Here is a 14289-nt window from a genome sequence, read left to right on the forward strand (position 1 = left end):
CAGCTTCCTAGGTTTATAAGGAATTTTCCCACGAAGCACTGGTCCTTTCCCTGTCAGTCAAAAAGCAGCCAAAGGAAACTTCAGAGGGAAAGGCCTCAAAGTCAGTATCAGTGAAAAAGGCCCAGACAGGGGAGTTCTAGGCTGCAGGGCCCTGACAGAGAGCAGCAGTGACTCTTCCTTTACCCCCCCCCCCCCAGAACATATAGCAGGAAAGGCTATCTCTATTCAAAGAAAATTGGTCCCTCATTACTTCATACAAATGGGTTCTGAAGGTTATGTTAGATAGTTACAGACTCACCTTCAAAGAGCCATTAAGATACTGTGGTTACCTGGATATTCCACAAAATCAAAGATCAGAGGCCCTTTCAGAGATTCACAACCTATGCTCACAGGGCTCAGTGGAACCAGTACCAGAACACTCAGTAGGGAAGGGGTTCTGTTCCAGGTTGTTCCTGGCTACCCTGTTCTAGATCTGTCCACCCTCAATCAGTCCCTGTAGATACCAAAATTCTAAATGTAAACTCTCTAAAAACTTTGTCCCGTAGCCCCTCAGGTCTTAATGGTCACCCTTAACCTAAAATAAGCTTACTTGCACGTTTCTTTACAGGAATCTTGTAGAGGTTTTTTTAGTTTCAGAGCAGGTAACAATCACTTTCAAGTCTCCTACTACCAAGGTCTTCAAAAAATGTTTAGCCCCTATGATCAGTTTACCCCCTTTGTAGAGGACTGCCTCATTCAAGCTAAGAGTCGGTCAAAGCTCCTCAAGGATCTGGCCTTCACTCAGGACCTCTTCACCTCCTTGGGGTTCACCATAAATCTTCGCAAATCCAGCACAAACCCATCTACCAGGATCGTTTTCCTGGGTGCTGTTCTGGATTCCTCCCTTCAAAAGGTCTTCTTCCTTCCAGGAAAAAAAAAAAATCATCTTCCCGACTCAGTACTTCCAAAACATTGTGCATCGACAATGCCTCTCAGCCAGGGAATTCCTCAGAGCATCAGGCTATGACATCTTGTATCCTCATGATCCCTCTGGCCAGGCTACATTGTAAGGAAGCTCCAGTGGTAGCTCAGGAATCTGTGGTGCCAGCAGTCACTGTCCCTGAAGACAGACATTCACTAATCCCTTGTCTCAAGGAGGAATTTGCATGGTGGACAAAGGGCATGTTCCCAGAACCTGGTTCTCCCCTTCAGGTTCGCCTGTCAGGGTCAAACTTTAACCACAGATGCTTCAGAGATGGCTTGGGGGAGCTCATTTCCAACATCTTCAGTCCCAAGGCAGCAGTTCAGACTTGAGAAGATAAATTGGAAAGAACTGATGGCAGTTCAAAAGGGCCTAGTAGCTTTCAAAAAGCAGTGCTAGTTAAAACAGACAACACCACAGTCATGTGGTACATAAACAAGGAGGCGCTCACTCTTGCCCTCTTTGTGGACTAGTTATGCAGGTCAGGGAGATAGCTCACTGATGGATCCCCGTGAGTGGCATCTGCATCAGGAAACATTTCGCAGCATAGTCCAGAAATGGGAATCTCCACAGATAGACCTCTTTTGCCACCAAAGAAAATGCTCAACTGTTCCAGGAGCAAACTACCCACAGCCTGGAGGACAGATGCTTTCGCCTTCCTTTGAAGTCACCTTTTCCTTTATGCATTTCCTCCCTTGCCTCCTCTTCCACATGTCCTCCAAAAAATCAGGAAAGAAGGCCCAAGGGTCATTCTTATAGCCCCAGGCTAGCCCAGGCAGCACTGGTATCCTCTGCTACTAAGTAATGAAAATCTGTGGCAGTTATCTCAGAGAATGGACTTCCTGACTCGCGACAAGGGGAGGTTTATGCATCCCAACCTACAGACTCAAACTCTCAGTCTGGATAATTCTCCAATGTACTCCACTGAGCTTACCCATAGCAGACAAGTTCAAAACATTCTGAAGAAGGCTAGAAGACCTAGTACTAGGAAATCATTCTCAGCCAGTTTAAAAAGTTTCTCCATCTGGTGTCAGCAGCAAGGCCTCGGTCCTATCTCAGCCAGTATCTCTGCCATTTTAGACTTCCTGGCTACCCTGGTTGACAGAGGTCTGTCCTTCTCTTCCATCAAAATTCACTCCTCTACCATTTCAGCCCACATTCTTATTCTTCCTCCTGTCTTTTCCCACCCTCTGATGAAACAGTTCCTTAGGGAGTGATTCACATCAGACCTCCCAGGAGACAGAGTTTTGTTCTGGAAAAATTTACACTACCCCCCACTCAGGATTAACCCATCCTTTTTGCCGAAGGTGGTCACGGACAAAGCCTTGAATTAAGCTATACACTTGCCCACTTTCTTCCCCAAGCCTCAGAACCAGGGCAAGAGAATTCTTCACTCCTTGGATGGTGCACAGACAGCCCACTACTATCTTAACAGAACTAAATCTTTCAGAAAATAAGACCAACTCTTGTGTCCTTTGCCATCAGCTCTGAAGTGAAACCAGTTTCCAAACAGACTATCTCCAAGAGAATCTCTCACTGTATTTCCTTTTGTTACAGCCATCATGGTAAAAAGCCACCAGAAGCTGTCAGGACTCACTCTACTAGGGCCACCGTTACCTCTGCTGCCTTCCTGAAAGTGGTACTTACCCAAGACATTTGGAAGCTGCTACCTGGTCATCTGTGCATACGTTTGCCAAACAATACCACTTATCAGCCTTTTCCAGGTCCTAGTCAGGATATGCCACTGACATCCTACAGGGCATCTTCTCTTCCCCATAATCTTCCTTCCACCCTCATCACAGCTTTGGGAATCATCCCACAAGTCAGAACTGCAACAGTGAAAACTCGAAGAACATATAGTATATTTGTATACACTTACCGTAATTGTTGATGTTAGAGTGTATTCAGTATTGCAATATTCTTTCCCTCGCTCCTTCCCCCTTTGCCTACAGTAGTAGTCAGCATCTATCTTCTCTAACCAGAGGACCCCCTGGATGTTTTCCCTGCAATGCCCTTTTTCTACCTTTGACCCTTGCTTAGAGTTCATCCTGGGGGGGTAAGAAAAACTGATGTCATGGCGTCGGCTGGCTCCCTTTATACACAAGAGTACTGACGTCAGGATAAGATGTCCACCAGCGTTAGGAGGTAGATTTTTACTCTGGTAGTCTGGCCAGCCAAGGGCTTCCACAGCAGGAAATCCCGCAAGTCAGGATTGCAACAGTGAATACACTTGAGCATGTACATTTATGTTATGTACACAACTGTACTTTTTTTTTTTTTTTGCATAGACTGCCTAGACAGTCTTCCAAAGGTAAGAAGGCTCCTAGTTTTTTTTTTTTTTTTTCCTGATAAGCCTACTCAAACGCCAGGTCCCAAAAGCAGTCCTTTCCTTAACAAGTCTGCAGCCATCTGTCGGTCTGCCCTCCCTTCCTGTTGACAGAGTTCCCTTGTCCCTCAGGCTTTCTCTGACTCTACCAGTTTGACAGCTGGTTACCACAGACATGTGGGTTCTCTCCATTATCTGGCAGGGTTTCCCTCCTCTAGTATTCCTCATCCCCCTGCAGAACAGCTTCCTCATTTTCCAGAGGTGTTGCAGGGTCTGCTGTACCCCAGGGTACCATTAACTGGTTCCACAGACCAAGAGGCGGTTGGGTTTTTATTACAGGTAGTTTCTAGTCCCCAGGAAAGAGAGATCTTGGAGACTTATCATGGATCTTTCCTTTCTGAACACCTGTCATACTGCCATCCTTCTAAAGGCTTTCTCTTTAGAGACTGTTTCCTCTGTTGCTTCCCAGGTCTATCTAGTTTCCTTAGATCTGAAGGACACCTACCTTCCTGTTGCTGTCTACCCCCTATTCAGGTAGTATTTGCTTTTGTCCCTGTTTTGTCCTCTCGTTTTCAGTTTTGTGCTTTGCCTTTTGAGCTTTCAACAGCCCTAAGGGTGTTCAAATTTTTAGCTCCTGTAGTTACCTTTTGTGGGCTTCAGGGCATTAATATTTTTCCTTGTCTAGATGGGTTCTTGCTTCAGGCCCCATCCCAAGCCAAGTTGGTGCAGGATCTTCATTTTCCCCAGGGTCTGTTCCACAGCCTGGGGTTCACTGTCGCCCTTCAAAAATCAACATTAACTTCATATCAGACTGTCCCGGTGTTAGTGTCTTTCTGCCTCCAGGGCTTTGTCCCTCACAATTTTTTCTGTCCCTGCTTCCCCTGTCCTATCTTACAGCCAGGGAGTTTATCAGGGCACTGAATGTTCATTTCCTGTACCATCCGCATGCTCCCTGGGCCAGGTTTCGTATGAGGAAATTTCATTGTTACCTGATGTGATGGCCCCATGCTGGGCCAGTAATCAAGGAGCCTGAATCTTCACCACTGACACTGGAGGGAGACGTTCACTTGGAATACAAGTGGATACACTCAGTATTTCCAGATGCAGACCTCTCTGCATCAGGCACAATTTCCCTTAAGAACACACAGTGAAAACACACTCAGCCTGGGGTCTGGATTTCTTGGTCTCCCTCCAGGTCCCCAATAAGACTCCCCACTGATACAGCTGTAGGATTAGGTCCTCAGCCAAGTGTCCAAGCCAAGTCCTCCAGCACCCTCTCTGTGAAACCAGTGCTTCATGTCCCTGTTCCAAGTAGCCTACACACACATACCTGGGAAAGGCTGGCACAGATTACCCACTCTGCAAACTTTGCCCAGACTATAAGTTAGATTTACTACCACCAGTCAGTTACTGTTTGTTTGTGTCTTTCGGCTTTTCCTAGTTGGGGGTAGCCACAGCGGAACTTCGGTCCGCTAATGATTGGTAGTGGATTTTTACATACCGGGTTACCAGCCCTAACGCACAACCTTCAACAAAGGCACACCCCATTCACGTATGCCTCCGCACAGAAGACGCTCTAGCTGAGAATCGATCGGGACAGCGTCTTGCTATGAGGCGACAACGCTACCGCAGCACCACCACCGCAGTTATACCAGTCACTTACTGTAAGGCTTTTAAAAGGCTATCCAGTTGTACTAAGTGAATTTAATAATACAGATGGTAATGTTGACCAAACAGCCAGGCTTTCAGGAATGGCTAGAGTTTTCACCAAATAAAATATGTGCGAATACTCTCAAAACCTAAATATTTTTCTAAAAGGACCAGCCACAATGAGAAGTTTAAATATATTTAATACTAATAAATAAAAAACATGAAAATGTTAAATATCTGTTTACAGTAAACACCAGAGTTTCATGTCACATGAAGTATTAAAAGTAACACAGATGGAAATTTCACTCAGTTATAGAAACAGTATTTAGCTAGTCTCACGTCTGTTCCTGATTGACTAAAAGATTTACTACTTGCTTGCTGAATAGAGCAAGGCAAGATGGATGAGTGGCCTTTGTTGTCCAATCCAAGATGGGATACAGAATGCTGCCGAGACTTTAGTCTCCTCTACTATTCAAACATTATTTCTGTACAGAATGACATGACATACATTTTGTCATCTGACTCTGTTTCCCATGGTATCACCAATACTAGAAGCTGCCAGAGTTTAGGACCTGTGTGCTAGAATACACGGAGCATTGCTCAGATGTGGTGCCAGATGTGGTGCAGCTGCTGGAAGTCATAAAACCATTCAAGTCTTCTTACAGGAGCTACAACGTATTCTATAGCACAGACATTCTGTCTGGCTTCATTCAGAACTGTGGGATAACATGTTTATGGCATAACCCATAAAGTAATTTAATTTCAAGAATATTTTTTCACCCATAAAGTAATTTAATTTCAGGAATATTTTTTCAGTCAGGTGGATTAACCTCTTCTCTTCGATGTATAACAGTTAAAATAATGCATGTACATTTCTTTTCCTTCCAGCAGGGTACACTGTTGATTGATTTGTACAAATCAGTTTGATGTACAAATGGCATGTAATTATTTAAAAAAAACTCCATCTAGCTATGCTGGCATAAGTTATACATCCACTGCCATACCTCTACTGATGTGGCTGGCAGTACCTCCTATTGTCACACCTGAAATCATTCTGGCTTCAACACTTCCATCCGCTGGACCATCTAGTTCCTCTCCTTCCTCATCTGAAGTTAGAATTTCAGTGGCGGATTCAGCAGATATCTCTAAATCCAAGTGTTCCTTTTCACCCTCCTCAGTTGTCTCAGGTGTTCTTCACGGATGAATCAGAGCTGTGGTGGGAAGCATTTTCTGGCACCCAGAAGGTGCAGGGCCTTTGGACCCCTCATCCGAGGGCAGATCATACCAACATCAAGGAAACTGGCCCATCAAGCTTTCCATGCATTCTGGGTTCCAGGCCCCTTGAAGGTTTATACGGACAACACCACAGTTATGTGGTACAACAGCAACAAAGGGGGCACAAGGTTTTACCTTCTTTGCAGATTAACACTTCAGGCATGCTAAGTAGCCATCAATCTGCATATCACCTTGCAAGCAGTGTATGTACCTTCGGGGCGCAGTTGTGTGGCAGATTTTCTCAGCATGTCCAGGACGCACCCTCACGAATGGGTGCTTCACAAGCATGTGTTTCTGGACATAGTTCATCGGAGGAATGTTTCTCAAGTAGATCTTTCTGCCTACCCCTCTAAACAGGTAACTCCCTCAGTTCTTTTTCAGTCTGTTAAGTTCTGTGGCTTGGAAAGTGGATGCCATGTCTTTCTCTTGGAAGGGAATGTTCCTTTATGCCGTGCCTTTCCTCTCCTTCCTCCTTTTCCAAAGGTCCTTCCAAGATTGAGTAGGACTCTCAAAAAATCTTGTTGGCGACTCCCATTTGTCCCAGACAGCACTGGTTTCCCCCTGTTATTCCATCTGGCCTGAGGCAGTCATCACAAATTACCTTACCACATGGATCTTCTCACACAAGACAAAGGAATTCTTCACCCTTATCTGTCCACTCCTCAACTGAAGCTTTGAATAATAGCATTTTGATTCCTTTCCAACACCAGTTTTCTGAGGGTATGCTTAGGGTTCTGCAGGAGGCCAGGAAACCCAGTACCAGAAAGTCATATATGTCGAAGAGGAAGATATTTTCTGTTTGGTGTCTTAAACCTCACAAGGGCCTCTTTTCAGTGGGGGATCCCCTTGGTTCTTTCCTACCAGTGTTCACTACTTTATGCTGGCTTAGCATATTCTTAAGTGAAAGCTCATTCAGCCATTTCTGCCCGTCTGTCACTTATTCCTCCTTTGGCGTGTAGATTGGAGGTCAAGGCATTTCTAAAAGGCATCCTTCATGTTAGACTCCCAAGAAAGCCTATTCCCCCTTCTTGGTATCTTAATTTTGACCTTGAAAAACTGGCACAGGCTCCTTTTGAGCCTGCTGCTGTTTTACAACATTTCACCTGGAAGACTGTTCTGTTGGTTACTTTAACTATTGCCAGAATGGTATCTGAACTTCTAGGCCTTGATGGCAGTCCCTCCTTTTTTGTTTTTTCACAGGGACAGGGTCACTGTCCATACAGATCCTTCTTTTATGCCCAAGGTAGTTAATGAGTTGTCCCTCAATGGGTCTATCCAGAGTCGTCCTTTCCCTCCTCTGCAGTCTGCTAATGAAAAGGCTTTTTGCACCTTGGATCTGCATAGATAGCTCGGGTAGTATTTGTACAAAAATATGGCCTTTCATAAATCTGGTCAGCTTTTTGTTTCATTTCATACCAGGACATTGGGTTTAGCAGTTGAATTTCCAAGGCCATTTCTGTGTCAATTCCTTTCATGGCAAGCAGTTGTCTGCTTCCATGAGAGCTCATTCTACTAGAGGGGTTGCTTCCTTCGGTGCCCTTGTCAAGGGTTTAGACACCAGTTCCATCTTTAATGCTGCTACTTGGTCTTCGGGTCATACATTCATAAATCATTACAAATTGGTTGTGATTTCCAAGTCAAGGGCAGGTTTTGCCAAGGCTTTCCTGCATGGGTTTGCAGAGACCTCCTCCTTGCCCTTGCTGCAGCTTTTTTTCTGTCCCAGAGGTGATGAGTACAGCAACAGCGATATGGAGGGACATAGAACAGTTGTGTAAAATCTTAATCTCTTCACTGTTGCAGTGTTTACTCCCTCCCTCCTGCCCCTTTTCTCTTCTTTTTGCATGGGTACTGGCCGAGGAGTTCCTCTCCTTCTCTTCCTCCTTTCCTTTTTTGAATTTAAATAGTCCCCCTTTCTACTGGGGTCCTGGTTCTCCTGGGGCATTTCAGTACTGAGTTGTAAGTATGCATACGTCATCTTTATGCCCTGTGTTTGCATGGGGAGCACATGTCTGACATATGACTCTTCCTAGGTAATAAAGGCTTTGGTATACTGGTCAAAAATGTGGCTGTCCTTGACAGGAGATCCCAGAGTTTTATTCCATGTTCTTTTTATCCCCACAAAAGACAAAGTACATTTGGCTGTTGCTTTGCCTTAGTGGCCTAAATATTTTTGTGAGGAAAACAAAGACGTTCATTCATAAATCACTGCTGTTGTAACCTAAGCTGTATGGGTTATATAGTCTGCCTAGGAAGAAAAGATTGGCCATTCTTCCAAAGCCTTGGACAGCTCTCCACCTGTGCCCAGGTTACTGTTTGCATGAGCTCCAAGCGGAGAAAACCATCACTCTGGGCTCCAAACACCTCATTAATTTTTTGCTGCCCTTAGACCCTTAGAGAGCACTCCTTTTGAGACCTTTAGAGAATTGACGGTCTGCTGGTTGTCTTCCATTGCTGGGCAGATAAGTTTCCTTTGGGGAATAGCTTCTGTAATGTTATTTTCTGTGAAAAATATGCTGATTTCTGTGAGAAACTTTTTTTTTATGGGAAATGTTTTACAGGACTGTCTTGAGGACTGGTTGGTCTGACAGACTGTTAACGTTTTACTTGTAACTTTTTTCTGCTTATTTTAAGCACTTTTGTGGGGGAAAACCTGTGCTTATTTTGTGTGCCTGTGCCTTGGCTGCTGTGGTGGGTGACTTATGTGGCCACTAGTGGGTTCCACAGATCATTCACTTTTTCTCTGTTTTCTTCAGCCACATCTTCAGGATGCCCTTACCAGCCATGAGGGAGCATGTCTTTTCTGCCTAGGTTGGAGTAGTAGGGAGTGCATCCCTGTGTAGTTGGACTGAGAGACCTGGTCCTGGGAGTCACGTGCCAGCCATGAGTTGGTCCCCTTCTAGGGATGTCCCTAGAAAAAGAGAGAGAAAGTTAAACATGTATCGCCTTCTGACTGTTTTTGTATATAAGGAAGAGTTTATTGGTTAGACTAAATGTTTATAGTAGGCATTATGACCTGTGAAAGGTCACCGTTATTTTTGTAGAATAAATATCAGTTTCCGTGGTTTCTGAGCATTCCCTGTCTGATTATCATGAAAGGGCTTGGAAAAGGCATCCTCCAATTTTTCTAAGTACCTGATTCTAACTCTTAGGAAAGTGTATCTTGGATAAGTCTTCACCTTGTAGGGGTAGCTCTTTTATTGCAATCCAACTGTGTGGGTTTGTGTTCAAGAAGCACCTTGAAGTAGATTTGAATAGTAAAATACCCACCATACTATAGTTCCAGGGATGGCGCTTGCACCCTTTGCCATTATTTCTTTCACCTTCCTCCCCATTTCACTTTGAACACTCCACTGGTGATGGGTAAAATATTGCTGTTGAGCCTTATACATAATCAAGTTAAAAAAGCAATAGAGACTGAGTTCATCTGAATATATGTTTGGGAAAGAATTACAAGAAGCACATATGGAGCTGCCATTTTTGTATGTATACAGGAGTACAGTTTCTTTTGAGGCATTACTGGAATAGTGTTCCTTGAAAAAGTGTAAGCCAAAGGAGCACAGGCCCTAATGGTAATGCTCTGCTTCAGAAAATATTCTAAGATCCAGGATTATGGTGAGCATGTTACATAATTACGTTCTTGTTATTTGGCAAGTAGAGTAACTTGATAGTCACACACAACACAATCTCAGAAGAAAAAGAGTTGCAGTACTCTTGTTTTGAGGTTTGCACTGACAGAACTATTAATGAATCTTATTTTAATTTAAAAAATAACAGGCATTGCAAACAGTTGTGACGTATTCATGGCTTATTTTGCTTGATGCAATGGATTTTTTGCAGGCTCTTTTGAAGTGCATACTGATGAGACTCAGGCGAACATTGGATGAAGATGTGTTTATGCCCTTGTACTCCAAAACGTAAGAAGCTTTGCATCTTCTAATTTGATAGTTCCGTTTGCGTTTGTGTGAAGTATACATTTTAGTAGTGTTTTAGTGCTGCAGTGGTACTCTGTGCATACTTGTAGTGTTTGCTACTGAAGCTTTGTGCCACTGAGGAGAAAGTTTTATGTGCATGTCTGTTGAAGAGATTTGTAATTGCAAAATTAACTTATCTGGAGTAGTTAACTTCATTTGTGCAGCAACCTTTGGGAATCGGATCCGACCTCGGATCCGAGACGGCAGTTTTCAACAGCTTTAGATCCAAGCTCCTCCCCCTACCCATAATCCCCATGCCAACCCTGATTGACCTCAGATCTAGTTTGCCACTGTTTAGTTCAGCAGCTTGATCCAGAGTTTCCAGGCATTCTTGTTCTCTTTGTGAGAAAAATTTAACTTTCTTACTACTTTTCTTTAATCTTTGGTGTGAGAGTGTGTTTAGCTCCCTTTTCAGTCTAAACTCTCTCAATCTAAATTATTTTATTTCTATTTATCCCAGGTAGTTATCCTCCCCCTTCCTTCGTGGTTCTGTCAGGGTTGTGTGTGAGTGTTTGGGGCCTAGTGTGTGTGAGTTTCTTTAAGTATGTCTGAGGCCCCAAAGATAATGTTTTCTAAGTGCACCGAGTGTGGCCATAAGCTGTCCCCAGCGGATGGCCACACTCTGTGTATATTGTGCTTTGGGGTTGAACACCTGTCCTCTGGTTGTATCATTTGTGCAGCGTTCAACCCCAGGGCACTCAAGGACCGGAGGTCTAAGCTGATTCTGGCGGGTCTTCTGCCCCCGGACTCTGCTTCTACCTCTGGTCCTCCCGTGGCTCCCGCTGCGGCTGCCACTCCTGCTTCCCTCCCCCCGGCCGGGACTCAACCTCCCGCCTTAGGTCCGGAGGAGAGGGAGGCCAGGAAAGAAAGGAGGAGGGAGAAGCACCACAAGCGGCGGGCAGAGGCCTCCACTTCGGGCCCCCCCCGGCTAAGCGGTCTTCCCCCTCCAGGTCTTCTGGGTCTCCTCTTTCTCAGATCCGGTCCCTGTGCTTTTCACCGGGTCCTGAGGAGGAGGAGATCCGATCTCCTTAGAGGTCATCGAGGCGACACTCCCGCCCCGCCTCGGTGGCCTCGTCAAGATCTACGAGAAGTCTCACAGATGCAGACTTGGACCGGATGATGAGAAGATTCCTCCAGGCCCAACTGCAGATGGGAGTGCTCCTGCCCCCCCCCTCCGGGGAGGAGCTCGACCCCCATCTTTGCCCCAATAGCTCCTTCTCCGTCCCGTTTCCCGGGTTTGGAGTCTTCGGAGCCGGGCAGCCTTGGAGCCGGGGGGGTGTCGGCGCCGATAGTCTCGGGTACTTTGGCGCCGACACTTCCCTCGAGTCTGTCGGGTCCATTTTCTTCGGATCCGAGCTCTCGGAGCCGAGGGCTGAGCTTCGGATCCGGCGGTATCGGTATGCATTCGGCTCCGTCCGGGTCGGAGCATGCTGGTCCTTCGGATCCGATCACTTCGGCGCCAGCCCCGGCCCCGATCCTTCCGTCGGATCCGAGGGAGAGTCTGCTTTCTGATCCCAGAGAGAGCAGCTCTCCCTCGGCATTCGACGTGGTGGAGAGGGTTCTGTCGAGGGATTCCAGGCCCCCGACCCTTGCCACGGCTCCACCCTGCACTCCTTCTCAGTTGGGCCTGGCTTCCATCACCCGGCCCCAGGGACAGCCTGCTTTGACGTCCCAGGTAGTTCCATTGGAACAAGACGTTGCTGGTGAGACCTCCTCGGACAGCCCCCCCCCCCCAAGGAGGTCCCTCACAAGCGAAGGTGCAAGAGGAGGCACCTGGACTCCCCCAAGTCCTTGACTGAGGACACGGATTTGGAGGAAGGGGAAGGCTGCCCAAGATCACCCCCCGAAGATGTCTCATTTGGTGACATCATGGAGATGCTCAGAATAAAGGGGGGGTGGTCTGCCCCAAAGCCTACCTCGGACGAATCCGTGTTCCTGGAGGCATTTGAAGCAGGCCCATCTACCTCTTGGGTGTCCCCTCCGGCCGACCCCCTGGTAGACTTGATCACTACCAGGGCGTGGAAGGAGCCGGACACTGTGGAGCCAGTCGCCAAGCGCCCGAACAAGATTCTTAGCCCACCCTCTGACAAGTCCCACTGAAGTAAGGGTCCCCCTGTAGATGCCATGTTGGTGGCGGTGGCCACCAAGAGGGAACTTGCTCAGGAGAGTCCCTCGGTTCATCCCCCGAGCAAGGAGTCTCGGTAGATGGACCGCCTAGGGAAGCGGGTGTTTAGTTCGGCTACCTTCTCTATGAGGTCGCAGAACTACATGGCACATGTGCTCCGACTGTAGCGGGACCTTATCAAAGAGTACGCTGCGTAGCCCCCTGAGTCCATGTCGGCGGAGGACAATTGCACTCCACCCGGATGGCCACTCTACGATCCATATCTAACACCTCTATGTGGCTTCTGTCTCATGCCACGGAAGGAGCCGCTAGAGCCGGCGGAGCAGGCCTCGTTATGAGACGTCAGGCCTGGCTCTGGCACTGTGATTTCACAGAATCCTTTAAGGCGTCATTTGCTAATGCCCCTTTTGATGGTTCTGCCCTCTTTGGCAAAACCGTGTGAGATACCTTGGTCCAGAGCGAAAAGGACGGGAAGACGTCTGCTGTCAGAGTCCGCTTCTCTTATCCCCAGAGGTCCTTTTCTAAGAACCAAAAGGGACAGAAGAAGAAGAAGATGTGGTTCCGGAAGTCTCAACAGTCCCGTCCCGCTCCGGACTCCCAGCCCTTCCGCGGCAGAGGAGGGCAGGGTGGATGCCGCCCTAGAGGCAGAGGGGGCCCGCGGAACTTTGGATCCAGAGAACCCTTCTTGGACCAACCCACGCAACACCCCTGAGGGGTTGCCCGACTGCTCCACACTGGAGGCAGTCATGGGGCATTTCTCGAAGCACCCAGCAGCTTGCGAGTCCATCATGACAGACCGCTGGGTGCTTCGCATCATATCCAGAGGATACCAAATTCCCTTTTCTCATTACCCACGCAGCCCCAGATACCTCCCCGATGTCCCACCCGATCAGAGGGAGGCCGCAGCAATGGAAATCCAACATTTGCTGGGAAAAAGAGCCATCTAACACGTCCCCCCAGACCAGTGCTGGTCTGGTTTTTACTCCAGGTTCTTCCTGGTGCCAAGAAAGGTGGGGGACTTGAGACCGATCCTCGACCTCTCTTCCCTGAACCTGTCAGTAACCGAAGAGAAGTTCCGCATGGTCACTCTTTAATCCATTCTCCCCCTTTTGCGGGAGAACGAGTGGATGTGCTCTATAGACCTCAAGGATGCGTACTACCACATTCTGATGGACAGGCGATCCAGGAGGTTCCTCCGCTTCCGGCTGGGAGCCAGTCATTTCCAATTCAGGGTCCTCCCCTTTGGTCTCACCACAGCCCCCAGGGTGTTCACCAAAGTGTTAGCAGTGATAGCGGCCCACCTGAGGCTCCAGGGAATCCAGGTCTTCCCGTACCTGGACGACTGGCTCCTGACCGCCCCAACAAGGCATCTACTCTGTGCAGCCAGAAACTACTTTCTTCGTCTAGCTCCCCGGCTGGGGATCACTATCAACATAGAGAAGTCGTCTCTTACTCAGACTATAAACTTCATAGGGGCCAGATTGGACACAAGCTCCTAGCTTTCTTGACCACAGACCGGCTACTATCCCTGAGGCTACATGTGCAGGCCATTCTGCAATCTCCAGCTCCCCCAGCGGAATTGGTCCTGAGGGCTCTTGGCTCGATTGCGGCAGCGATCAACCTATTGCTAATGGCACGTTTGAACATGAGGGTCTTACAGTGGACCCTCCAGGTCCAGTGGTCCTTTCTTCACTACCCTCTGAGCCATCCCGTTCCCATCAGCAGGGCCTGCAAGAGGGCCCTCCTATGGTGGCTCCAATCTCCGGACCTTCAGCAAGGACGCCCCTTTTCTATGACCCCTCCACTAGCCACGGTGACCACGGACGCCTCCCGCCTCGGGTTGGGGGGGCATTGTTCGGGCAGGACAGTTCAAGGCATGTGGGACCTCACGGAGACCTCACTGCATATCAATGTCCTAGAGATGAGGGCAGTGCTGTTAGCGTTGTAAGCACTCAGGACCTTCTTCCTGTAGGAACGATTG

At 47.6% G+C, this 14289-nt stretch overlaps 1 protein-coding gene across 1 annotated transcript in view; it reads left to right on the forward strand.

Moving 5' to 3' along the window:
* The window catches only part of PAXBP1 (PAX3 and PAX7 binding protein 1), a 1009737-nt gene that overhangs the window by 709696 nt on the left and 285752 nt on the right, over positions 1–14289 (forward strand). The window contains exon 16 of the mRNA XM_044072024.1: positions 10050–10126. Within this exon, the coding sequence (XP_043927959.1) occupies positions 10050–10126 (77 nt within the window). The remainder of the gene's footprint in view (positions 1–10049; positions 10127–14289) is intronic.

Source organism: Protopterus annectens, chromosome 5.part0 (genome assembly GCF_019279795.1).
Source record: "Protopterus annectens isolate FY-2018-M chromosome 5.part0, PAN1.0, whole genome shotgun sequence".
Classification (NCBI taxonomy): domain Eukaryota; kingdom Metazoa; phylum Chordata; order Ceratodontiformes; family Protopteridae; genus Protopterus; species Protopterus annectens.